The sequence below is a fragment of the Diabrotica virgifera genome, chromosome 1 (genome assembly GCF_917563875.1).
Source record: "Diabrotica virgifera virgifera chromosome 1, PGI_DIABVI_V3a".
Taxonomy (NCBI): domain Eukaryota; kingdom Metazoa; phylum Arthropoda; class Insecta; order Coleoptera; family Chrysomelidae; genus Diabrotica; species Diabrotica virgifera.
In genome coordinates this window covers 290908099-290935893 of record NC_065443.1, presented here as the reverse complement: position 1 = coordinate 290935893, position 27795 = coordinate 290908099, and the positions used below count along the sequence as shown (strand labels likewise).

General features: G+C 32.8%; 1 protein-coding gene across 1 annotated transcript; it reads left to right on the top strand.

The window, feature by feature from the left end:
* Positions 1-214: 214 nt before the first annotated feature.
* LOC114329755 (2-oxoisovalerate dehydrogenase subunit alpha, mitochondrial) lies at positions 215-27795 on the top strand. Its single transcript, XM_028278963.2, has 6 exons — positions 215-440; positions 8063-8306; positions 12367-12642; positions 23147-23483; positions 23756-24022; positions 27700-27795. Exons 1-6 carry the CDS (start codon positions 363-365, stop codon positions 27776-27778), a joined length of 1281 nt encoding a protein of 426 aa, XP_028134764.1. The 5' UTR covers positions 215-362; the 3' UTR covers positions 27779-27795.

Genomic DNA, 27795 nt, shown 5'->3' with positions numbered 1-27795 from the left:
AAGGCGTCGCAACATCAAAGTGATTGAAAAACACTGTATTAATCCATAAATAAATATTCATAAACCGGTGTGTAAGTTACAACTACATAGGTAAGTACCTATAGTGCGACTTAGCTTATCACTTGCATTTCACGAATTTCTACATTAACTGATAATTATCTATCAATAATGAACTTATAATTATCATTAAAAATCGTCATTAAACCCCTTTTCGAAGATAACATTGTTCGTACTTTCTCATTACCATTAGCAACGTCAAAAAGCTATATTACAAAACAAGTGTCAAGGCTAAGTTAACATATTATATACATAATTTCTTATCTAAGTTCGTGATAAACAAAAACTACATTGTGTTTAAGAAAATGGTTGTGAATAGGAGTTTCTTATTGTTCGGGAAAACCGTGGTGAGAAGATTTCAACACAAAGTGGATGTAATTGGGGTAAGTAGTGAGAGAAAGAATTTCTGCAAAAAATTTAAACTCATCTCGTATGTTAAGTACCCTCTGTTATCTGCGATAGGTACTATTGTTACTTAATCAATTTATGACCATAGTGAAACAGCAAGTACAAAATAATATGTAAAATGAACTCGTATAAGGCTTTTTTAATGGCATAGACGTTATAGTCCCCAGTACACCGTCCTTTTTTGAAAATGATTACAAAAGTCTTAAATACTTATAACTGCTTTGTTTGAGTGAGTCTATCACTTTCTAAAAATTTTCAGTGTGCAGATTGGACGCCTTTCCGGACGCACAACACCTAAACCTGTAGCTATTGGGACCGTGCAAGTTCGGAAGAGAGACACCTAGTTTCATAGCTCGCCACATTTTTAGCACTTTTAATTTAATTATATTTTCCAATTATATTAGTCCTGGTTACTGGATAATTGTCAAGGCCATAGCCCAAAAAAGAATAAGAAGAAAAAGTAAGATTGAGGCTATGTTATTAAAAGGTAAACATTGTACTACAAGCAAACTACCATTGATTAAATTCACATTAATAATTGCATATCATATCAATATTGTCGAGCAACATACAGGGTGTTTCATTGGGAAACGGAAATACTTTAATGGTGAATAGAGGTCACCGAGCCGGTTCTAGATATAGTACATTTTTTGCCCTACAGACTTTTATAACCGAGTTACAGGGTGTTTTATCGATTTTGCCCATTTCTTTCCTAAGCCATAACTTTAGAACCACCCTGTATATTTTTTTGATATTTGGTACACATATGTCTCATTCAAAACCCAAACGACCGACATACTAACCATAAGAAAAATCCAGGTGCGGATTAACAAAAAATTATAAAGTAATTATGACCTAAAAACAACACCCTGTATATTGAAATTTTGAAAATCTGTTTGCATATTTGAAAAGAGCACAAAAAAGTAAGTCTAATGGTTCGCTTCAATTTTTCGACCAGACAATTTTATGACTTTAATTTTGAAATTATATTGAATTTTTTAAGAACTTTGACATTAAAAAGCAGATATTATTAACTTTTAGTTATAAATTATTAAAGTTAATGAATAAATACTCATTTTAAAAATAATCAATACTTATTTACCACATTGGAACGACCCAATTACTAATGACAAGAAAAATCCAGGTCCGGATTAAGAAAAAAATATAAAGTAATTGTGACCTTCAAACAACACCCTGTATATTGAAATTTTGAAAATTTGTTTATGTATTTTAAAAGAGCATTAAATCTGCGTTAAAAGGTGCATGTCAAGTTTTTGCGCAGATAATTTAATTACAGAAATTTTGAAATCATATTGATTAATTCTGTCAAGGTCACAAGAAGCTACCAGAAAAATGAAGAACAATCCCAATGTACTTAGAAAATCGATTCGAAATATTTTACAACGAGCAAGAAAATGCATCGAACAAAATGGCGGATATTTTGAGCAACTGTTAAAGTTCAAAATATTTTAATTTATGTTAAACTGTTGAATTGTAACGAATTTTTGTTTTATTAGATATAGCAGTTCTTCTAATTCTTTACTAAATCATTAAAATATCCCAATTCTCTCAATTCTAATTTTTAATTACGTGCATATAGCTACAAATCCAGAGAATATATGAAGCCAGCGTAGTAAATAAGTATTAAGTATTTTTAAAATAAGTATTGATTCATTAACATTAAATTATTATTAAAAGTTAACAATACCTGGTTTTTAATCTCAGAGTTCTTTTAAATTTTAATATAATTTCAAATTGATGTAATTAAATCAACGGCGAAAAAATTAAAATAATCCTTTAATCACAGTTTTTCATGCTCTTTTAAAATGCGCAGACAAATTTTTAAAATTTCAATATACAGGGTGTTGGTTCAAGGTCACAATTACTTTGTATTGTTTTCTTAATCCGGACCTGGATTTTCCTTGTCATTAGTAATTGGGTCGTTCCAATGTGGTAAATAAGTATTGAATATTTTTAAAATGAGTATTTATTTATTAACTTTAATAATTTATAAGTAAAAGTTAATAATATCTGGAGTGAGGCAAGGCCAGCGGCGGCCGGCCAGGTGAAGTAGGTGAAGGTGATCTTCACCAAAAAATATAATCAAATTGAGACAAAAAAAAATAAAAAAATATAAGTAGCATTATTATATCTAAATACTGAAATTAATTATAAACCTGTTTTTTTAATTAATCCAAAAATTAAAAAAGAATTTTAATATGTAATCCAAAAATTAAAAAAAAATTTCAATATGTAATCCAAAAATTAAAACTGTAGGTCCTTGACGGTCAGATACTGACCTGTGTCATTTGACTTCTATGACTCGAGAAGACGTAGCTGAAATTTCGGCTCTCGGCTGCACAAGCGTCAACGGTTGTCATGGCAACGTGACGTCATCATATCGGCACTGGTAGTACCCAAATTAGCAAGTGCAGATGAATTTTAAAATAAGTCCGCCGTATTCACCTAAGTAAAATTTTAGTTGGATGCGTGCTATGATGGGCAGTATTCGTTTTTTTTTCGGAAGATGGAAGACCGCAAATCAGTTCAGCTGGCTAAAGGCTTTTTATGAGATTTAAATGATTTTGAGTTTACATTTTTAGCAGTTTTTATCGACATGTTTCATATTATAACAGATATTTTATATGACGTTCTTAAAAAAAACGTCCCTATAGATATTCATTTTTGTTTAAACTAGATAAAAAGGACTCGTCAATTAATACGTGATAAAAGAAGTGAATAATTTTTTAATTCTGTTTTTGACAAAGCAAGCACAATGACCGTTATTAATACTTTGAAAAGATCTATAGGTGTGATGATGGTATGAGCACGAATGCAAATTCTACCCAATTTTTTTATTTAATATATATATTTTAATGGAAATGGATTACATTTTCAGGATTGTGATGAATTAATATTCTTTATGAATTGTGATTGTGATGAATAAGCTTAGCAGATACAACAAAGTTTGGGTCATACAGTTTGATCATTCCTTCCGACGCTTTTCAAAATTTATTTTGAGTTTTTGGCAAATATTTACTAAAACTCAAAGACTTAAAAGAGAGCTCTCCCTTTTTTATGCTGACGGAAATTTAAAAAATGGCAATTTGCAAGAAATGGTTATAAAATTACAACCAACTAAAGACATTGTTACAGAAGCCTATAATTTGTTTTGTTTAATTCTGACAATTCCATCGAATACCGTATCTGTAGAAAGAGAAGTTTTTCGTGCTTAAAAAGGCTAAAAACTTTTAGTTTATCCTTTCTATGAAGATATAATTAATTGATAGATTTGCTTCCATAAATGATCAAAGACTCGACTTGATTTATAAAAATTGATTAAGTCAGTTTTATTAATCTATCTAATACATACTGCTTTTTTATTTAAGTATCTCTTTATCCTCGTCTCTAATATAAGTGCCATAAAAAAGTTTTCAAGTTGTTAGGGCCCTAAACTCTAAACATTTTTTAAAGAATTTTTAATGAGATTTGGGCGCGTCATAGGTATAAGTATACCGAAATTTCTCTAGGGTCCGGCAGACTTTCCTCATCTTCACCACTTTTTTAGGCCACGAGCCGCGGCTGGGCAAGGCTGCATTTTGTCCCCCATAATTTTCAATCTTTACTCTGAAAGAATATTTATAGAAGCTTTGCAAGAAACTGAAAAAGGTATTCTACTAAACGGGTACCGGCTAAATAATATTAAGTATGCAGATGACACCATAGTATTTGCGGACAACCTAGAAGACCTACAAGTCCTCATGGACAAAATCACGTATTACAGTCAACAATATGGACTCAATATAAACGTAAAGAAAACAAATGGTAGGGGAGCCCAAGCGGGGATTTTTGCAGTTACTCGAGCGCGTCAGATTATCATATGGGGAGAAACCTGGTACCCTGCATATGTACCTCTACCATATATTGGCTCTTAACACAAGGGAGTTCGTTAAGGGGGCCCGAAAAAAAAAATCTATCCTTAAGAAAACTCGAAATTGTCAGATTAAGGTAAGGTAAGTTAAGTACATGCAAAAGAGTGTATATTTCAAAAATCTGACGATGTGAGCCGGGCGTAAGGAAATGGATGAGTCACAAAATTTCACAAGAAAAAAGCGAATATTTCGCGAAATGAATGACAGATCGAAAAACTAAAAAATATGTGCTCAATATTTTTTAAAAATCTATCGAATGATACCAAACACGACTTCCCACGGAGAGGGGTGGGGGGTAAATTTAATATTTTAAATACGAATCCCGCGATATTTCGCGAAATGAACATCAGGTCGAAAAACTGTAAAATACACTTATTTAATATTTTTAAAAAATCTATCGAATGACACCAAACACGACTCCCCACGGAGCAGGGGTGGGGGTTACTTTAAAATATTAAATAGGAGCCCCCATTTTTTATTGCAGATTTGGATTCTTTATGAAAAAATAAGTAACTTTTATTCGAAACATTTTTTCGAATTATGCATATGTTATGATCGGAAAAAACGATTGTTGGAAATGGAAATTTAAATTAAAAAATGGCAAGCGCCCACGAAAATGAAAAATGTTACTTAACTTTTTTTGGTTTTAGGACCTACTCTTCACAACACAATAGGTCTCCAAAGCGCTCGAGTGACTGCACATTTAGCATACTTTGCTCCCCTACCAAAAGCTTATGATCGTCAGCAAGAAAAAGATAACAGAAGGTCAACTCCATATCAACCAAACCCCTGTAGAAAGAGTGAGGCACTACAACTACCTCGGCACCATAATAAATGAAGAATGGACCAACAACCAAGAAATAAGAGCGCGCATCGGAAAAGCTAGATCAATCTTCAACCGTATGGAGGCGTTTTTCAAGAGCCACAACCTTTCTCTTGGTATAAAAGTAAGAATGCTGAGATGTTACGTCTTCTCTGTCCTTTTTTATGGTGTTGAATCATGGACCTTGAACGAGGATATGTGCCGAAAATTGGAAGCATTTGAGATGTGGCTATATCGGAGAATTATTAAAATCCCATGGACTGATCGGGTCACAAATGAGGAGGTTTTTAGAAGAATGGGGAAGAACCGAGAAGTACTAACCACCATCAAATCTCGAAAGTTGGAATACTTTGGACACATTATCCGAAATGAATCCAGATATGCCCTTTTCTCCTACAAGCCATCCTGGATAAAGAACATCCTGGTTAAAGAACCTCAGAACCTGGTTCAATACAACATATGTGCAGCTTTCCGCGTTGCTGCAGATAAACTGAAGATTGCCATGATGATCGCCAACATTCGTCACGGATAGGCACATCAAGAAGAAAGTGAAAAGAGCTTTAGCTTCCTCGGGAGCGTATAGCTTGCCATAATTAACATATTTACATTGTCAAACGAGGCTGTAAATTTGTCGGACAATAGTAGTCCATTCTTTCACGGTTTTTGCTCTAAATTTTAAAGAACCGCTTGGATTGACATGAAATATGGCATACGCATAGCTTACATGTCAAAGAAAAAAAGTGATATTGTGTCGATGTGTGCTTTTGCCCTGGGGGTGACTTTCACCCCCTATTGGGGGTGAAAAAATATATGTCCAAAATAAGTCCGGAAATGGGTAAACTGACTAATTTTAAGTAACTTTTGTTCTATAGAGCTTTTTCGCCAAGTCAACACTTTTCAAGTTATTTGCGAGTGAATATGTTCATTTTTCAACAAAATAACCACATTTTTAGACGGTTTTTCGCAAATAACTCAAAAAGTAAGTATTTTGTCGAAAAAACGTTCTTAGCAAAAATATAGCCTATAAAAAGTAAAAAAAAAATGGTGTATGCGTTAGGTCTCTGGATCTCGTAGAACCAGAGTTATAGCCAATGAAAAATAGATTCATATTCACCAAATTTCAAATAGAATATTTCGACGTGAAATATCCAAAAAATTAAGCACTTTTTGGGGAAAACCCATTATAACTTTTTTGAAGTGTTTAAAAAAAACTTTATTTCTGTTTTTAAAAAGTTACTAGCATTAAATTTAACCAAGTTACGCTCAAAATAAAGTTGGTCCCTTATGTTTTTGCGAAAAAAAAATCGGGAAGACCACCCCCTAATTAGCAACTTAAATGAAATTAATCTTTAAAAGTGCTTACTTTTGAAAAAAATTGGTTTCAAAGTAAAATATTTAAAAATTTATATTTTGAAAAATATGTTTTTTTTTCAAAATAACTTAAAAATTGTTAGAGATACCAAAAATCTCGAAAAACAAAAAAAGTCAGATTTGCTTTTCTGAATATCATGTATTTTTTTGTTTTTCTGTTAGACAAAAATTGATTAAGATTTGGTGTTTCTAAATTTGCATACATTCGTGATCAGTGACTCGTTCAACCCCTTTTAACTACAGCCCTTTCAATAATAAGGACTTTGAACCGATGAAACTTACAGATCATATAAACAATATATACACGAGTCAAGAAACTTGTGAAGTCGTAACGATTAAGTTCATTTAAGATACTAATTAGGGGGTGATTTTCTCGATTTTTTTACCAAAACCAAAAGGGACTAACTTTATTTTGAGCGTAACTTATTTAATTTTGATGCTAGAATTTTATTTTATAAAACAAAAACGAAGCTTATTTTAAACACTTTAAATAAGTTGTAATGAGTTTTCCCCGAAATGTGCTTCATTTTTGGTTATTTCACGTTAAAGTATTCCATTTGGAATTTGATGAATATGAACCTATTTTTCATTAGCTATAACTCTGCTTCTACTAGGTGTAGAGACGTGATATATACACCATTTTTTAAAATTTTTTACAGGCTATATTTTTGCTAGGAATATTTTTTCAACAAAATACTTACTATTTGAGTTATTTGCGAAAAACCGTCTGAAAGCGTGGTTATTTTGTTGAAAAAATGAACATATTCACTGCCAAATAACTCGAAAAGTATTTACTTAGTGAAAAAACTCTATGGAACAAAAGTTACTTAAAATTAGCCAGTTTATCCATTTCCTGACTTTCTTTGGACGAATATTTTTTCACCCCCAAGAGGGGGTGAAAACCATCCCCAGGGCAAAAGCACATATCGGCACAATATCATTTTTTTTCTTTGACTTGTTATCTATGTGTATGCCAAATTCCATGTCAATCCAAGCGGTTCTTTAAAATTTAGAGGTTTTGCAATATTTTACCGTTAAAGAACGGATTATAGATTCACAATCTGTCACCGCGCTAGAATGACATCTTGCGGGTGTCGAACATGACGATCGCTCCCTCTTTTTTGTCCGACAAAAATAATTTATTTTATTTTAACGTATAATGTTTTGATTAAAATTAAAAATTATGGTTTTGCAATAACAAAACATAACTGCGCTGATAAGGTGTTGTGCGTGCGGAAAAGCGTCCAATCTACACTCTGAAAATTTTCAGAAAGTGGTAGACGCAAGTGTCAAACGCAAGTCAATAAGTCTTATGGTACATACGAAAAACCAGAATGAATAATAATTAATAAACCAAGAAAATACAAAAGTGAAAGTATGACAGAAAGTTCATAGAAGAAAACGAGGTACAATAATATTATAACGACCGTGGTGTATATATGTTTTTTTCTAAAGTTTTTTACCTTTACAGAGACAATACTCTACTGAAGGGCCTCTTTTTCCCGGGGCCAAAACAACATGGACGGAAAATCTGGAGTTCACTGGATCTCATTCCTACAAACCCATTCCAGTTTACAGAGTACTGGATAGACAGGGGAATGTTATTAACCCCGAAAATGATCCAAAGTTGCCCGACAACATTCTGGTAAAGATGTACAAAGATATGACGCTACTAGGTGCATTGGACAAAGTATTATACGAAGCCCAAAGACAAGGTGGGTACCTTCGTTTTTTTTCTATTATCTTTATAGTATATCTTTATCGCAGGATCACAGTCTCGCTGGTGATTGGACACCATGTTTGTCAACCTAACCTAAACTGGCAATATCTGCCCCATATTCGTGAAGGGCAGATTTTTAAACTGGGACTGGTAGTCATACTCCAAGTGTTCGTGGCCATATCGCATGTTGAGTATCTTCTTACGTTGTTCAAAATCAACTGTCTCCTTTACTGCTATGGTTTGAAGCACATTTAAGGCCAGAAGACCAACAATCGGCATTTTCTTTCTCGGACCATCCATTCGCTCCTGCAGCTGATTCTAACTGTTTCAGGAAGTTGTTCCATGACTTTCAGTTTTTCAGCATATACTCCTGCAAAATTGGATTCTCTATCTTCCAATTCCAGTCGTAAATTAGTCACTTTTAAATCACTAAGTTTTGTAGCTATTTTTCACAAAATTTATTTAAATAATCCAATTAGAATAGAATAGAAATAGGTCTTATTGTCACTGAAAATTATACAAATTTTATGGACAAAGCTTAACATAAGGTCAGAAGAAAAAAATAAATAATAACAATAACAAATACAATTTTCTGAAATTTGATAAATCGTCAATATAAAAAAATACAAGTTAATAAATTATAGAAAAAAAACAAAACCGATATAAGTATTGCAAAAATTAATAGAAATTGCAAAGTGAACATACACCAAAGTAAAATACAGACATAGGAATTAATAGGTTTAAGCTGCTGCATGTGACACCCAAATATAGATAAGTTTGGTTACTTGTACATTACTGTAATTTCTTAGTTAGTCATTAAGAAACTCTTCTACTGAATAATATGGTCTTTTAGATAGATGAGCTTTTATCATTTTACGGAACTTGGGGAAAGATGTTGCAGATTTGAGTATTTGAGTTGTAAAGGGAGATGGTTGTATAGTTTTTTTGCCGAATATAATACAGATTTCTTTACTAACTCAGAGTACGAGATCGGTAAATAAACATCAAAAGTTGAATTTCTGATGGAGTAGTCATGATGAGGCCTTGCTGGAAAGACATGCATGTGTTTACGAATTAAGCAAACAGTTTCTAAAATATATAAAGATGAAAGGGTTCAAATTCCGTGATATTTGAAGTAACTTCTGCAATGTGTTGTTCTTCTGAGGCCAAACAGTTACCTTATTGCTATTTTTTGTAATTTAAAAATAACATCTAATTGGACAGCTGTACTAGAACCCCAAAAAGGAAGACCATACCGAAGATGAGACTCGAACAAGGAAAAATATGTTAGTTTAGAACATACTAAATTGAGTTCTTTCGAAACAGATCTTATAGCATAGCAGGCTGAGGCGAGTTTCTTACTTAACAAATCGATATGAAGGGACCATTTGAGGTTGCTGCCTAAAAAAATACCAAGAAATTTTACAGAAACAACGGTAGAGATCTAGCTGTTATTAACAAGCAGGGGTTGAAGAGCACTTTTATAGGATAATGCTACTGTCTTATCCACGGTAAAAGAGAGTAAATTAGAGTCAGACCAGGTTTTTATCGTAAGCAAATCAGAAGTTATAGTTGCATGAAGAGATGCAATAGTTGAGTTGCTCCAAGTGATACTGGTATCAGCAGCAAAAACAAAAATTTTCCCATCGATTCTTAAATTAGTGATGTCATTTATAAAGATAAGGAACACTAGAGGACCCAATACTGAACCTTGTGGTACTCCACATACAATGTTTTTGAGACTAGAGTCAGTATCATTTGCTTCTGGCACATTCTGGCACAAATGTAATGTTTATCTTATTTAGTCTTCCAACACTAACACTAAAATAGTCGCTTTATTTGTCGGAATACTTCTAGAATTCAGTAGAACAGTCGTCACGTCAGAAAAGCTGTAAATCTGGATCGAACGCCGAGCTGATGTTCGATCAGAGGCGGAGCAGGAGCGTAGCAGGGGCTGGCATAACAGTATTATATCTAAACACATACAAATTGAAAGCTCAGATGGACACTTCGGCTGTTTTATTTTATAATCCATTGTTGTGTGCAGAATCAGACCATTATTTTTGACCGTTCTTTTTAACAATTTAGTCCCTTTCTATTTTTCGCTCTTTGTTCTTTTATTACTTTGTATTTATAAGGACCCGACAGGTTATGAATAATATCATGTTTGTTACCCATATGTCTGTCCTTTTGCCCGTCTATGAGATACGATCCTAAAAACTTAAATCGTGGTACATGAGTTTCTATTGAGCAAAAAAATAATCTTATTAAATTTGGGTTAGGGTTTTCGTCTTCTTTTATATTCTTATGCATTATCATCTTCTTCAAAGAGAAGTCCCAGAGAATTGAAACATTGTAAAACTTGTTGCAAGAAAGAACTAAATTAAATTGGGTCCAGTATGTATATCTTCACCTTCTCATATTCTTATACTTTTTCTTTTTCTTAAAGGAATTCTAGATATTTGAAACTTGATAGATTAATGGTAAGAAGAATAGAGAGATACAAAGAAGAATAGAGAGATACATGTGTGCTTAATTGACCTGGAAAAGGCGTTTGACAGAATCCGAAGAAAGGACGTATGGAAGACACTAGAAGAAAGGGGAGTCGACAGACACATAATAGAAGTAATAAAGGATATGTACAAAAATAATACAAATACAATAAGAACCAATAACGAGGAATCCAGAGAATTTACTACAAGTCAAGGCGTCAAACAGGGATGCGTGCTGAGTCCACTGCTATTCTCAGTGGTACTGGATGAAGCGATAAAGAAAGCCAAGAGAAGAATGAGAAAACTAACATTAGGATACTGGCAAATGAAACGGACTCAACTATCGGAGCTACTATTCGCAGACGACATGGTATTGATAGCAGAAAACAGAGAAGACCTACAGAACAATCTTGAAATCCTAGAAGAAGAACTATCAAACATAAATATGAAAATTAATACAGAGAAAACAAAAACAATGATAATTTCAAATACGAAGAAGACACACGCAACAGAATTAGACGGGAAACAACTAGAGCAAGTGGAATATTTTAAATACCTAGGAGTAATAATCGAAGCAAATGGTAAACCAGACATGGAAATAAACGAGAGAATGGGACGAACAGGAAGCTTATTTAACGCTATGAAAACAACATTTTTGGGGAAAAAGAGATACCGGAGAAAGTAAAAACGGCAGTCGTTAAATCAGTAGTTAGACCAACAATCATGTATCGCAACGAGGCATGGACATTGACGGGGAGACAAAAATCCAGAGTCAATGCTATGGAAATGAGGTTCCTGAGGAAAATAGCAAACAGAAAGAGGACAGACAAAATACGAAACGAAACAATTAGACAAAACCTAAAACTGGAACCAATCAATGAAAAAATAGTGGAGGGACAACTTAGATGGTTCGGGCACGTGTGTAGAATGTCGAACGAGAGGCTTACAAAACGAGTGTTCGAAACAAGAGTGCAGGGGAAAAACAAAAGAGGAAGACCAAGAGTTATGTGGGTAGATGAAATCAGGAAAGAAGTCGAGAAGAAGGGATTGACATTGGAAAATGCAAGAAACCCAACGCAAGATCGGAAAGCATGGAGACTACAATGCCAAACTCAACTCCACCAGCCTTACACCTAAAGGTAGAAAGGCTTAGGACTAAGTAAGTAAGTAAGTAGATTAATGGTTCCTGCTGTAAGAAAAACAGGTAAATTTGGGGTCAGTAAGTCTCTTCTTCTGATATCCTTATATTACGTTCAACAACTATGTCGGATCCTTCAATACTCGATCATCATGCCTTTTTATGTCGTCGGTTCATCTAGTCGTCCATTCCATGATTCGTCGTGTCCACCGTCCATCTTCTGTTCTAGCTAAGTGTCCTGCCCAGTTCCACTTAAGCGTCGTGTAGCTCTTTAGACGACCTCTTGAACTTCTGATCTTTGCCTGATTTGTTGGTTTGTTATGTGGTCTCAAAGGCTCACGTTCAGCATTACACATACTCGATACTTTTTACTAATCACTGTATTTACTGTTTCTGATATTAAAATTTACAACGTAAATTTTTAGGACGGATATCCTTCTACCTGACCAATTACGGGGAAGAAGCAACTCAGGTTGGCAGCGCTGCAGCTTTAGACACCAGTGACGTAGTTTATGGACAATACAGAGAAGTGGGAGTGTTGATGTGGAGAGGGTATTCTCTGCAACAGTTCGTAGATCAGTGTTATGGTAATATCGATGATCCTGGACAGGGAAAGCAGATGCCTGTACATTATGGAAGCAAAGAGCTGAATTTTGTAACAATTTCCAGTCCTTTGAGTACCCAAATCCCACAAGCTGCAGGTAAAAATAAGTTTTTTAATGATTAAAAAAACAGTAATCAAATATTTTGAGAGTGAACGTATGTGAGAACTAACGATGAATTATAGGTACGTAGAGCGCGTGAAGGGTGTTGTCGTCCCAACTGAGAACTAGAGAATGATGGTGTACCGGGAAAGAGCATTGTATAGGAAATCTTAAGGGGACAAATAACCTTTCAACGGATATTTTTACTGAACTTATTTATGGGTTTGTAATTTGAAGTCTCGAAGCAACTCATTGTTTTTTGTGGTCGACATTGAAAATCTTTTGGTAGGATTAGAGAAACAAAAAATGCATAGGTACGGCTCGAATGACCATAAATGGAAATTTAAGTGTTATTACCTAGGTATAAATTAGCGCCTTGGGTTTTTTTACCATTTTTACCAGAGAGTCCCTTCAATTTTATGTACAAAAAAGGAAGTCGGAAATGCAGATGTCAAGTAGGGTAGAGATAATAAATATTATGTAAAAATTCGTTTTCTTATATATGACAAGTTTTATTTATGAGGTAAGGTAGTTAATGGAAATTTCGACCGTTTTTGCGGTGAAAATAGATTTAAAATACAAAGAACTAATGGTACAGAGGCGTACTCTGTAATATTAATAAAGAAATATATTAGGGCCGTATTAGGAAAGAAATTTATTTTTGGTGATATCTTTTCTAACTATCTTTCTATCTATCTACCTATCTATCTAATTAGCTTTCTTCGGTCCATCTTTGAACATAGGCCTCCCCAATCATTTTCTATTCTTCTCTGTCTGTCGCTATAGTCATCCACCTAGAGCCCACGTGCTTCTTGATATCATCTGCCCATCCCATTTAGGGCCTTTCTCTGCTTCGTTTATTTATATTCATTCACACGATCTCCAATTTATAGGAATTTTGTTTCATCGGTCTTCTTTTTGTCTTATATTGTCTCCGGAAATCTCCATTTCAATTTTGCAACTTCTTGTCTAACATCTCTAACTTTTGTTTTCTCTCTTATCCACTCATTTCGATTTTTATCCATTAGTCTTATGTGCAACATTTGTTTTTCCATTGTTTTTTGCGTTTTTATAAATTTGTCCATGTTTGCTTTTGTAAACGTCCACATTTGAAAACCATTAGTAAGAAAAAGGAGTACGCATTGATTGTATACCTTGGTCTTAAGGCTATGGTTACATAATTCGCAAATATTTTACGTGTATCCCTACTTTTTCTGTCTTTACACGGCAAATTACGTGTAGTAAAATTCACACTGGTATGGATATGTAAACATTACTAGAATGTCATTCTACTTGAAAATGTCATCATTATTTTAAAGAGATAGGTTTTGAATGTTCTTGGATAACTGTTATTTTTATAATTGCAAATTATTAATTCAGTTAATAAATGTGATAATTTTTTCACTAACTATGTATTCAGTGATTGTAATAATTTATTTGTACAACAATAGTACATTGTTTACCGGGTAGGAAAAGCTTAACATTCCTGGAAGACTGTGAAGATTGCTAAGTCGAGGCGCAAGCCGAGACTTAGCAACACAGAGTCCAGGAATGTGGCTTTTCCTACGAGGTAAACATACTATTTTTCCGCAAATCGTTTAAAATTCGACAGATATTGATTGATTTAAAAAACACGCGATAATTTTATTCCCAAATAAATGGTGCTTTGAAATTCCTAATAAAATTACTTGGGTTACTATGGAAACGTATTGAGGTTGAATTGTCAAACTTGACGCTTATAAATTTAATTGCTGGTGTTTTCTATCATTTATGTAGAACACTAACAACTGTACGGAAATATCATTTCCTTACAGTAAGGAAATGACATTTCCTTACAGTAAGGAAGTCCTGACTTTTTCTTCAAGAAATTTTGACAGGAATGTCAAAATTTCCTGGCGATTTGCGGAAAAGACTAATACTCAATCGAGAAAAGAGGAAAAGTGTTAAAGTGATTTTTTAATAATATATTGTTATGGAACGCTTACAATTTTGAACATCTTTAACAACAAAATACTTGGATCACAGAATATATTATCCTGATGTATTTTCTGCTTGGATCTTCCACAAATAACACACAATAAATAACTTTATATCAAGTTCACGTCTTAAATCAATTATTTATCAAATACACTATATATCAATAATATTTAATCAATAACTCAACATATTCCCGATGCAATGTCAAATATTTAAAATTGTCACTGATTGTCAGTGTCTGACTGACAATATATGCTGACAATATTATATTCGGCTGAGTGCGTTGTAAGACAAAGATAGATTTTAAAAATATTACCACGGCATTGTGTTCATTTTTTTCGAATCCTGAAAAAACCAATAAATATTTTTGAAAAATTTAAACGCAGCATGAAAGACTAAATTATTACAGAGGGCCGAAAGTCCCTTAGAATAAATAAAAAGTTTATTTTGAATGATATATTTGAAATTAAAAATCACACTAAATTTTCTCTTAGTTTTTCACCCCTGTAACTTATTAAAATAAACATCATAGAAGTTCTTAGGGACTTTCGGCCCTCGCTAATAACGTAATCGTTCATTCTGCGTTTAAATTTTTCAAAAATACTTATTAGTTTTCTCAGGATTCGAAAAAAATGAATCCCCATTTGAATAGCATTGCAGCCGAAAATACGTACCGATCCTCTTAAGATGTTGTGGATATCTTTTGTTTTTAAGGATGTAGCTTAGTTTGCCAAATGCCGCTCATGCCAGTCTACCTCATTTTTTTGATATCTGCTTTTTGGTTTTCCTTGTTAAGTTTTATAATTTGACCCAGGTATACAGGGTGATTGATTAGTAGGGTAAAGCTCAATAGCTTTGCTATAGTAATAGATAGCAATAAAAGTTAATAACAAAAATTTTAGCTACCTTTGAGCTTCACATTACAAAATTAGGTAGAATGTGACAGGGTGTTCGATAACACAGTGGCAGACCAAACTTATGTTTTTTTAAATGGAACAGCCTATATTTTATTTTAAATTCGAAATCCTGTTAACTTCTCCATCACAAAAATATAAAGGTTTGTTATGTTATACAGGGTATTTACAAAGTTATAGGTAACCAATTTTATATGAAAATCGTAACAAGTTCAACTCCCTGTATAAATAAAAATAAGCAAAACAACAATGGTTTATTAATGCCATATTTTTTAACGTATTATCAAAATTTTCAAGAATGGTCGATATTGCTAATTTTCTTTATATCAAATACAGGGTGAGTCAAAACGCAAGTACATTATTTTCTCAGTAATTTTAAATGGAACACCCTGTATTTTATATCACTATTGAAAAGTACCATTACGGTACTTTAATTTTTAGATAACATTCTCTATGTCTAAATTTATTAGTTTTCGAGATATTTTAATTTTTCAATGGACCAGTAGCGTGGCCACCCAAATCACCAGAATTTAATAAACTGGACTGATTTTTTTGGGGTTACGTTAATAATGAAGTTTATAAAATACCTCCAACAACAAGGGATGAGATGAAAAATAGAATACAAAGTGTACTTCGATGTGTTAATTTACAAATGCTCCGTAGAGTAAGTAGCTCATTCAATGATCGTTTTTAGGCGTACATAAATGTGTTAGGAGATAATTTGGAACACCTTATGTAATTAAATATTAAAAATATTTTATTAAAAGTAGCTTCTAATTTTTTCAAACATGTTTTTTTGCAAAATGTATTACTGATAAATTATGTGTCGTTCTTTATTTTTTACATTGTTACATTTACATACATAAGTAGTGTATAAATGTCTTCACAAAATGTTGTATTTTGTGTTTGTGTGTTTTTTTGTAAAATTTATTACTAATTTTCTTTGTTTATTTGTTGCATTTACATAAAAAGATAGTTTTTAATTGTTTCAAAAATGTTGCATATAGTGGTTGGGTTTTTGTTTGTAAAATGTATTACTAATAAATTATTTTTATTTCTTTATTTGCTACAGTATTACATTGATTACCGGAGTGATAATCGGTAATCTTCAATTGTCAATTCAGACATGGCTTACTTAAAATTTAGATAAATTTAAACACCTAAAATAATTTGCTCTGAAAAATGAAAATATCTCGAAAACTAATAAATTTGGGCAGAGGGAATGTTATATAAAAATTAAAGTACGTTAATGTTACTTTTCAATAATGATATAAAATACAGGGTGTTCCATTTAACATTACTGAGAAAATAATGTACTTGCGTTTTGACTCACCCTGTATTTGATATAAAGAAAATTAGCAATATCAATAATTCTTAAAAATTTTGACAATAAATAAAAAAATATGGCATTAATAAACCATTGCTGTTGTGCTTATTTTTATTTATACAGGGAGTTGAACTTGTTACGATTTTCATATAAAATTGGTTATAACTTTTGTAAATACCCTGTATAACATTACAAACCTTTATATTTTTGTGATGGAGAAGTTAACAGGATTTCGAATATAAAATAAAATATTGGATGTTCCATTTAAAAAAACATAAGTGAGGTCTGCCACTGTGTTATCGAACACCCTGTAACATTCTAACTAGTCTTGTAATGTGAAGCTCAAAGGTGGCTAAAATTTTTGTTATTAACTTTTATTGCTATTACTATAGCGGAGCTATTGAGCTTTACCCTACTAATCAATCACCCTGTATATAATCGTGAACTTGTTCAATTTCATCTTGTCCGATCCTCATTGTGATGTCCTCATTTGTATTTGTTATGATTTTGGTCTTTCTGTAATTCATATTAAGGCCTATCTTTCCAGCTTCTATGTTCAGTTCTTTTCATCATTTCAAACAATTCTTATTTTTATCGGTTATCGATACGATGTCATTAGCGTACCTTAGATGGTTCAAACGTTGTCCACAAATTGTCAAGGGTTGTAATAATAATCTTAAATCTAATTAATAATAATCTTAAATCTAATAATAATCTTATTAGGCTATACCGGGTGGTGAATCGTAAAACGGGCCATACCCACATAACAATTTCATGTTCTTAGTAGATTCATAGAACATACTTTTCAGAAAAAGTATATACTGAGAATATGCGTAATTACCATTGCGAATGTTCAGAGCACATACTGAGTATATACTACATTACAGTACTTAAACGTTCTATGTATATACTTAGAATGTACTACCGCACTTCTTTTCAGTATATACCAAGAATGTTCTTTTTAGAACATTCCAAGGACGTGCTATAAACCTTCTATGTGTATACTTAGAACATACTACCGCACATCTTTTTAGTTTATACCAAGAAGGTACTTTTTAGAATATTCCAAGGAAGTGATATAAACCTTCTATCTATATACTTAGAACGTACCTACTACCGCACATCTTTGTATGGGAAGAATATATATTTTTAAGAATATTCTAAGAAAGTGCTATCAAGTGCTATATTGCTTAGAAGTATGTTTTCAGCATCACCTAATCTCATCTTAGGTTCTACTGGTTCTACCAAATACTTATTATATTTACATATTTTAATTGCAAATGAGAATGTAGTTAGTACCTACACTCTACAATATTACTTAAAAAGTAAGTACATATTTATAAATTTTAGTCATTTATATAAATCATTATATATTTAGCTAAACTAAACTATGCATAAGTAACTAAAATTTATATAATACTTATATGTACTTACCTATTTAATGAGTTACCAAAATAGATTATATTTTATGTATTTTGAAGCACCGCAAACAAAATAAAGATATTACAATAAAGATATTGTATGTATGTTCTTTAGTCCTAGTACTACATCATTCGTCTTCATCCTCAACACTGCATAGATCCATAGATGATACAAATAATGAAATAATGCCTGTTTTCTTTTTCATATTTTACGGTTTTTTCCTATCCCTGATCCATTCAGGTAAGAAATGGTCAGATGGGGGATATGAATGTATGTATTGTGGAATAACATCGGTGGTCAGTGTTGCCAAACGGAGAGAAATTTCCCTTTTTGCGGGAATTTTCAACAAGGTGATAAAAGGAAAAAGTTAACTCAAAAGGTAACTTATCCATTCCAAATTGTAAAATATTAAGAAAAAATCAAGATATTTGAAAATAATTAAACATATTTTCTCAGATTTTGTAAACAGGAGGGAAGTTTTTTTTATAAAAGTGGGAATTTTTAAGGTAAGTTGACGGAAAAAGCTTACTCGACGGTTGGCAACGCCAAAGCCTTTGGTTGTGCAGTTTGGCACGTTTTGGTTCTGCGAAATGTACCTAAATTCAAATTCCAAGGATATAAAAATACTCATGATTCATGATAAACTCGAAATGGTAAAGTCATTTCAATTATGAAAACGAATTTTTAATAGTATCTATCTATGTAACCGTTAATACAATTAATGTTTAAACTTTTATACTATACAACAATTTTGAAATGAAATTCGTCCAATACTACCTACATACATAAATTTTATTAATTATTCTAAAATATAACGAAGTTGATAAACTTCCTATACTATACATACATATTATTTTTAAGATATTTTAAAAGTATCTACTTATAAGTATGTGTTAAGAATGTACTTATAAGTATGTGCTAAGAATATTCGATAAAGGTATATTCTAAGAATAGTATCTACTTATAAGTATGTGTTAAGAATGTACTTATAAGTATGTGCTAAGAATATTCGATAAAGGTATATTCTAAGAATAAACTTTTACGAATATTCCGAGTTACTACGTACACGAATGTACTCAGTATATTCGGTACGAGAATATACTTAAAGTATATGCAAAGAACATGAAATTTAGAATGTTTTTTAAGGTACATGCTATGCTTGTACTACGCATATATTAAACAAAATATACTCCGACGAATGTTGGTAGTATATGCTTAGAACATGATACGAACATCATTGTTATGTGGGTAGGAAACTCAATGTAAAATTCTAAACTGTTGAATTCCTGCTTCCCTAATTATTTTACATCAAAAGTCATGAGAGAATATTTGTAGAGGATTGAAATCTGTATTAAAATCAACAATAAAAATTGTTCTACGATTTAAATGCACTTCAAAATTTTGAAAAATATACATTTGCCACAGTAGGTATGTGTGTAAAAGTTAGGTCATACGTTACTATTTAACTGACAGTGCTCACACCATTCACTGAATAAAAATATTTATTTAATAATACTTTCTCCGCAACTGAGGGTATCTTATCAACTGTATTGTTTTTAAACAATAAATGATAAAATAAAAATATTGATAGTTCAAAAATGTGAAAATAATAACTTCATTGTGACACATTATTGCACTGTGTGTGGCCTAGTATTGGGCTGAAAAACAGAAAAATGTATCACATTTTTACAAAATTTTGGAATATGTTTAATTCGTAGAACAATTTTAATAGTTGTTTTCAATACAAATTTGAATCCTCTACAAATAGTTTTTAATGTCTTTTGATGTAAAATAATTAGGGAAACAGGAATTCAACAGAAAGCCTGCTCAGCCCATTAAAGCCTTTAATAAGCTTAATACTTACTTTCTTTAAATTGGGGACCAAAACATATTTTCCTAATAAGCATCAAAATGGGGAATTTGGAAGGGAGTAATTAAACTGGTAATTGACGTAACTCTTAGTCTTTCCGGGTGCAATTTAGCGTTTCGTGGACATGTTGGTAGTTTAGATGAAAGTGAATTCCAAAAAGGTAATTTTTTTGTCGGTGGCTCCTTTACTAGCTAAATATGATGTTGTGTTAGCTAAATTAATCGATAAAAACAATAACAAAAACAAATTACTTGAGCCCCCAAATACAAAACGAAGTTATAAATTTGCTGGCTCAAGAAACTGAAAATAAATTGTTTAATTTATTTAAAAAAAGTTGTTTTTATTCAATAATTTTTGATACCACTCAAGATATTTCAAAACACGGTCAGCTTAGTATATTTTTCGGTATGTAAAAATAATATTTGTTGATATGTAAAAATAAAAAGCGATAAAAATAATTTACCTTCCAAAGCAGAAGTTGTTGAAAGTTTTTGGGATTTATTCGCATATTAGACCAAAGTGCAGAAGGTCTTGTAAATGAATTTTTAAAATTTATATAATCAAAGACCTTTCCGTACACAACTGCAGAGGAAAGGGGTATGACGGGGCAGGCGTTATGAGTGGTGTATGTTCAGGCGTACAATGGCGCATAACTGACATTGAAAAAACAGCTTCCTATGTTCATTGTGCATCCCATAATCTGAACCTAGTGTTGAATGATGCCGTTGTTGGTGTACAGGAGTTGATTTTTTTACGATATAATTAAGAGAGTATATAATTTTTTTAGTACAAGTATTAAAAGATGGGATAAAATATGGGATGTATTATTACTACTTTGGATTCATCGCGTTTGCCAACACTTAAAAGGTTATGTGAAACCCGGCGGTCATCCAGACATGATGCTGTTATGGCTTTGCGTGAGTTTTCCGACAAATAATGAAATAAAAATAATAAATGATGGTTTTGCTTGTTTTCGATTCAGAGGGTTGAACACCAGCTAGACAGGCACTGTTTCTACCCTTTCAGGCGTCATCAGTAGCTTTCGAAAGTGTGCCCACCTCTGAACCGAAAAATAGCTCCACCATCATTTTAAAGGGAATCTGAAAAATAATTCAAATTTCCCATCAGACGCGATACAGCGACATCTACTAAAAAATTGAAGAATCTCAGATGCAGAATCCACCAATTTAATAAATTAAAATGGTAGATAGTATTTTAAAACTGAGATTTTTCGTGTTTGAAAGTTCTTACTGGTACATCCTTAATCTGCGACTTTTTCAATTAATAAGACAGCAGACGACGAATATAGAAAACGAAAGGGAAACGATCACATTTCGCTTTCATTCGTCTAGGAAAAACGGACAGCAGAGGAACTTTCAGTACTCAAATCCGAGTAAAGGAAATAAAAATAATAAATGATGGTTTTGCTTGTTTTCGATTCAGAGGGTTGCACACCAGCTAGACAGGCACCAGTTCTACCCTTTCAGGCGTCATCAGTAGCTTTCGAAAGTGTGCCCACCTCTGAACCGAAAAATAGCTCCACCATCATTTTAAAGGGAATCTGAAAAATAATTCAAATTTCCCATCAAGCAAAACCATCATTTATTATTTTTATTTCCTTTACTCGGATTTGAGTACTGAAAGTTCCTCTGCTGTCCATTTTTCCTAGACGAATGAAAGCGAAATGTGATCGTTTCCCTTTCGTTTTCTATATTCGTCGTCTGCTGTCTTATTAATTGAAAAAGTCGCAGATTAAGGATGTACCAGTAAGAACTTTCAAACACGAAAAATCTCAGTTTTAAAATACTATCTACCATTTTAATTTATTAAATTGGTGGATTCTGCATCTGAGATTCTTCAATTTTTTAGTAGATGTCGCTGTATCGCGTCTGATGGGAAATTTGAATTATTTTTCAGATTCCCTTTAAAATGATGGTGGAGCTATTTTTCGGTTCAGAGGTGGGCACACTTTCGAAAGCTACTGATGACGCCTGAAAGGGTAGAAACAGTGCCTGTCTAGCTGGTGTGCAACCCTCTGAATCGAAAACAAGCAAAACCATCATTTATTATTTTTATTTCCTTTACTCGGATTTGAGTACTGAAAGTTCCTCTGCTGTCCGTTTTTCCTAGACGAATGAAAGCGAAATGTGATCGTTTCCCTTTCGTTTTCTATATTCGTCGTCTGCTGTCTTATTAATTGAAAAAGTCGCAGATTAAGGATGTACCAGTAAGAACTTTCAAACACGAAAAATCTCAGTTTTAAAATACTATCTACCATTTTAATTTATTAAATTGGTGGATTCTGCATCTGAGATTCTTCAATTTTTTAAATAATGAAATCTTTACATAATGGTCTAATAATAATACATTATTAGAGCATAATATGAATAATTTTTAATTTGCCGTTAACATTACTATACAATCTAAAATAGTTAACTTTATTAGGTTACCTAATCTACCATCAAAACTTTTGCAATCTGAAACGGCAGAGTTAACGGTCGCTCTTCAACTTTTTGAAAAAACTCATGATAATCTTCGAGAAATGAGAAATTCGTTTTCCGAAACTTTAGCAGAAGCAGTAGGAATTGCAGAATAGTGGGGTATTATACCGGAATTTAAAAATAAACGGATAAAACGTATAAAAAATTTTACGATACTGCGACGAAAAAATTACTTGTATAAAAAACAAATTTGAAGTTAATGTTTTCAATGAAGATTTAGATATGCTATAATATTGCAACAACTTACTAATAGGTTTGTCGGATTAAGAGACATGTACAATTTTTACAACAGGTTTTCATGTCTATTCCCAAAAAATCTATTAACACTAACTGATGAAAACTTATTATAGAATTGAAAAATTGTCATTTACACATATTTTATTATACTGTTATTAGTTGTCGGTATGTTTAAAATAAGGGGGCCCACAAAAATTGTCGCGGGAGGGCCCCTCAATCTTCAGCTACGCCACTGACAATGCTTTGTTTCCAGGTTCTGCGTACGCTCTTAGAGGAAAAAACAGAGTTGTAGCATGCTACTTCGGTGATGGTGGAGCATCAGAAGGAGACGCGCATGCGGCCTTTAATTTCGCTGCTACTCTAAACTGCCCTGTCATATTTATTTGCAGAAACAATGGCTACGCTATCTCAACTCCAGTTGAGGAACAGTACCAAGGAGATGGAATTGCAGCTAGAGGTCCAGGATATGGAATTAATACACTAAGAGTGGATGGTAACGACGTTTTGGCTATGTACAACGTGACCAAGATGGCGAAGGAGTATGCTCTAAAAGAAAGCAAACCCGTTCTTGTAGAAGCTATGACCTACAGGTATGTATTAGCAACGAATATAGACGCTCATTTGAAGCGCTAAGCTGGCCACCGGCCGTCTTACACCACCGGCCAAGAAACGCAGATGCACCCAATTCTCCACTAGCAGTGATGGTCCAAGAGCGAGAGAGAGAGGGATATAGAGAGAGAGATAGACGCTCATTTGCGTCTTTATTCGTTGGTATTAGTTTCTAAAATAGTTAAAACAGTCTTACTTCCATCTTTTGCGCATACATGATGTATAGATTAGCTTCTTCTGTTGTGCTTTGCAGGGTAGGTCACCACACCACTTCCGATGACAGTACTAAATATAGAGATCCCAAAGAAGTAGAGCTGTGGGCCAAAAATGACTACCCTACAGACAAACTGAAGTATTACTTAAATAAGAAAGGACTGTGGGATGATAAGCAGGATAAAGAATGGTTAGAGGCAGCTAGAAAGAGTGTTATGGAGGCTTTTAAGGTTGGAGAGCAGAAAATGAAGCCCAAGTGGGATGTTATGTTCACTGAAGTGTACAAATATATTCCCGACCACTTAAAGTAAGTATATATTATCTTTAACAACAATTATTTTTAATAACAACATAGATTCAAAGAGGCATCAAACAGGAATGCATTCTATCTTTTTGTTTTTACTGCTTCTGGGACGTAATTACAGACGACGGTGACAAATAGATCAAATGAAGTATTAAAAATAAAAATGTTTAAAATGCTTACCTATTATCTACTCCCAAGGAAGACAAATCCAAAGACACAAAAATTATAATAAATATATTTACTAAAAACACTAATATATTATTTTCAAACCTTTGTTGCGATGATACATACATAACTTGGATGGTTTAGCAACTAAGAACATACTGTCGGTGTGCGCATGCGCCAGGGAATGTAAAAATTTACCCTCGTGCCTAAAGAAGTATAACTTCAAAAATTTAATAAATTAAAATAATTTATATCTTTGGGGGATCGATATTCCTGTGTAACAGCAGATGTTCGGTAGTGTTGCCCAAAATCAGTATTGGTCTTGCAGTCTTGGTCTTGTTCTTGCGTCTTCGCAAGACCAAGACCAAGACCAAGACTGCCTAATTTGAGCAAGACCAAGATCAAGACTTACCGTGCAAGATTTGAGCAAGAACAAGACTAAGCCTGCAAGACTCTTGCGTCTTGCAATTAAAACTGAGGGTCGTTTTATGAAGTATATTAGTTCGGGTATATTCTTAGGTACTCTATGAGAAGCAAAAAAATTTGTAAAATTGGACTTATGCACCTTACGAACAATACCATAAACAAACATACATTCTTCGCTTTTTAATTGTCCAGGTTTTGAGAATAGCCACTCTATTCATAAATTAATGTATCGAAACTTTTTAAAAATATGTCACCTTAGACCTTAGCTGATAAAAAATATACCTATGGTTTGTTCAACAGTAAATGGTTGAGTTCAATTAGTGCGGTTTTAAATATTATTAAATTTATCTGACCTGGCCCATTGTTAAGACCCACCCGTAGCGATAAGCCACCGAGGTAGACAGAGTTGGTCTTTTGCAATTAACACTGACTAGACGGTACTCCCATAATAAAGCCTGAAATAAATTTTGCCTGAAACCGGGCCTTTTATACTATTATCGGTTAATCCAGGATGTTTATAGTGGTAACTAATTGAACTCAACCATTTACTGTTAAACATACCATACCTAATAAGTAGCTCATTTTTTCCTTAATTAGTTTTCTAGGAATTTAAACACCACAAAAATCATATGGATATATAGAATAAATAAGACTATTATGTATATTTTTTCTGCTGAGTGTGATTACGATAACGAGACAGATTAATAACAGATAATGCCGTGCCGGCTATACCGTGTAACCAAATGCCCAAATATTTAGTAACAATATACTGTCTACGAGACATTCAATAAAGAAATATTTACAGTGAAATACATGAAAAAAAAAGGACATTTATAGCAGTTTTTTCTGTAGGTAGTTAAATTAAATTGCTCATTTGTTTTATCAATCGACTGTTCTTTTGTTACTCTTTGATATACACTACTCCAAGAAATTAACGCACCACCTTAAAAACGGGTCATTTTTGGTGTCTTGAATTTCCTAAACTTGCTGTCCGATTTAAGTGGTTGATAATTTGATTTTTTATTTATTTGATTTTGATGTTTGATAATAATATAGCCTTATTCTGTATAAATATCGCTGTAATAATATTGTTTCTAAAACAGGTAAATTGTTTTAGGTATTGTTTTAGACAGGTAAATTGTCATTGTATACCGGGTGTACCAATCAAACTGTATTTTTTTTCTCAAAGTTCGCATCACCCTGTGGAATATTCTAGCATATACAAAATATTGAAATTAAAACCCAACTCTGGGCTCATATTTTCTTAACATTTTGTTTTTTGATTCATTCGTTTATGTTGGATAATAAAAAGTTAGGTACTTTTTTAACTAGCCATGTTTTTCGTCAATATAGGGTGTTTTTAAATAAGTATGGTAAACTTTAAGGGGTAATTCTGCACTAAAAATAATTTGACAGTTTGCTTTATAAATGTATGTTCACAAATGCTTCGTTTCCAAAATAGGGAGTGTTAAAATTTATCTTACAAACTGACTATTTATTTATTGCTCTAAAACCGGTTGAGATATGCAAATGAAATTTGGTGGGTTTTAAGAGGTAGTTATTACGCATTTTTGACATACAATTAAGAATTTAATATTCACAATTGGCGCGCATACGGATAACATGACCCGTTTGTTTAGAATTACCCCTTAAAATTTGCCATACTTTTATTGCCATTTAAAAACACTCTGTATTGATGAAAAACAAACATGGCTAGTTGTTAAAATACCTAACTTTACTGTTATCCAACATAAGGAATGAAAAAACTAAATGTTAAAAAAATATCAGACTGTAGTTGGTTTTAATTTCAGTATTTTATAAATGCTAGAATATTCCACAGGATGATGTTAACTTTGAGAAAAAACACAGTTTGATTGGTACACTCATTAGTACCGATAAGGAATCCGGTACCTATACAACGACAATTTAACTTCTAGCAACAATATTATTACAGCGATATTGTTACCGAATAAGGATATATATCTAATATTAAAAAATCACTTAAATCAGACAACAGGTTTAGGAAATTCGAGATATCAAAAATGTCCCATTTTTAAGGAGGTGCCTTAATTTCTTGGAGAAGTATATAATTCTCTGTTTGGTATTCGGTACCAAAATGAGAACTGGCATTAACATATGAAGGGCCAAGGGAAAGAACGATGAATGTCTATCTGCAAGCATTTTCGGTAAAATAAGAAACAAAGTTACATATTCATTGTTTTTACCCCTTGCGTCCAATCTTGTGACGTGATTTTAATACGATTATTATATTTATTTCCCCTTGTCCATTCACAGGTTGATAGTACTCTTTCTAAGCTCACAAACAGATTGCACAAAATCTCAAAATGACCAAAAATTGACATTCATCCTTTTCCCCCTCTGACCCTTCATATTGTGCACATCTGTCACCGAATTGAATGCTTTTCAAATCACACATTGTCAATGGCAAATACTCGAAAAAATACGTAAGTTCCTAATAAACTTTGGTTAGTTGGAACATAGACACGGATCGCTTAGATCGTAGGTTCAAATCCCACCCGGTGTCAGTTGTTTAATATTTATTAATTTGGCTAGTCTTTACTATGGCTGTGATATTAAAGCTTAAAATTGACCTACTCTGTTACGTTGTTCTAAGATATGTAATAGGCTAATGGGCAACTGCGAGACTTGCAAGATTCTTGCTGCAAGACCAAGACCAAGACCAAGACCTGGAGCGCAATGCCAAGATCAAGGCCAAGACCAGGTGTACTGCAGCAAGACCAAGACCAAGATTCTCTAGTCTCGTCTTGGTCTTGCATTTGGGCAACACTAATGTTCGGATACAAAATTAGTGTCTCTTTGCAAAGATAATGAAGTCGACATTGCTAAGTAACAAGACATTTACTCAACACACACTACACTATAATCTGATTACGACTGGCTGAATCATTAATATCTGTGCCATTAAAAAATACATTATATTGTTAGTTTTCATATTTACGGGGTATTTACGTAAAACAGCGTTAATGAATTTTCGTAATTATTTTACATAAATTTTATAAGATGTTGATGACTTATGTATCAATGTTTTTATATATTTATCATTTTAGGAAACAAAAGACTGAAATGGAACAGCACCTGAGCATCTACAAGCAACACTATCCCCTCGACAAATTTGAATCCAAATAAATTGTAAAATAAAACAA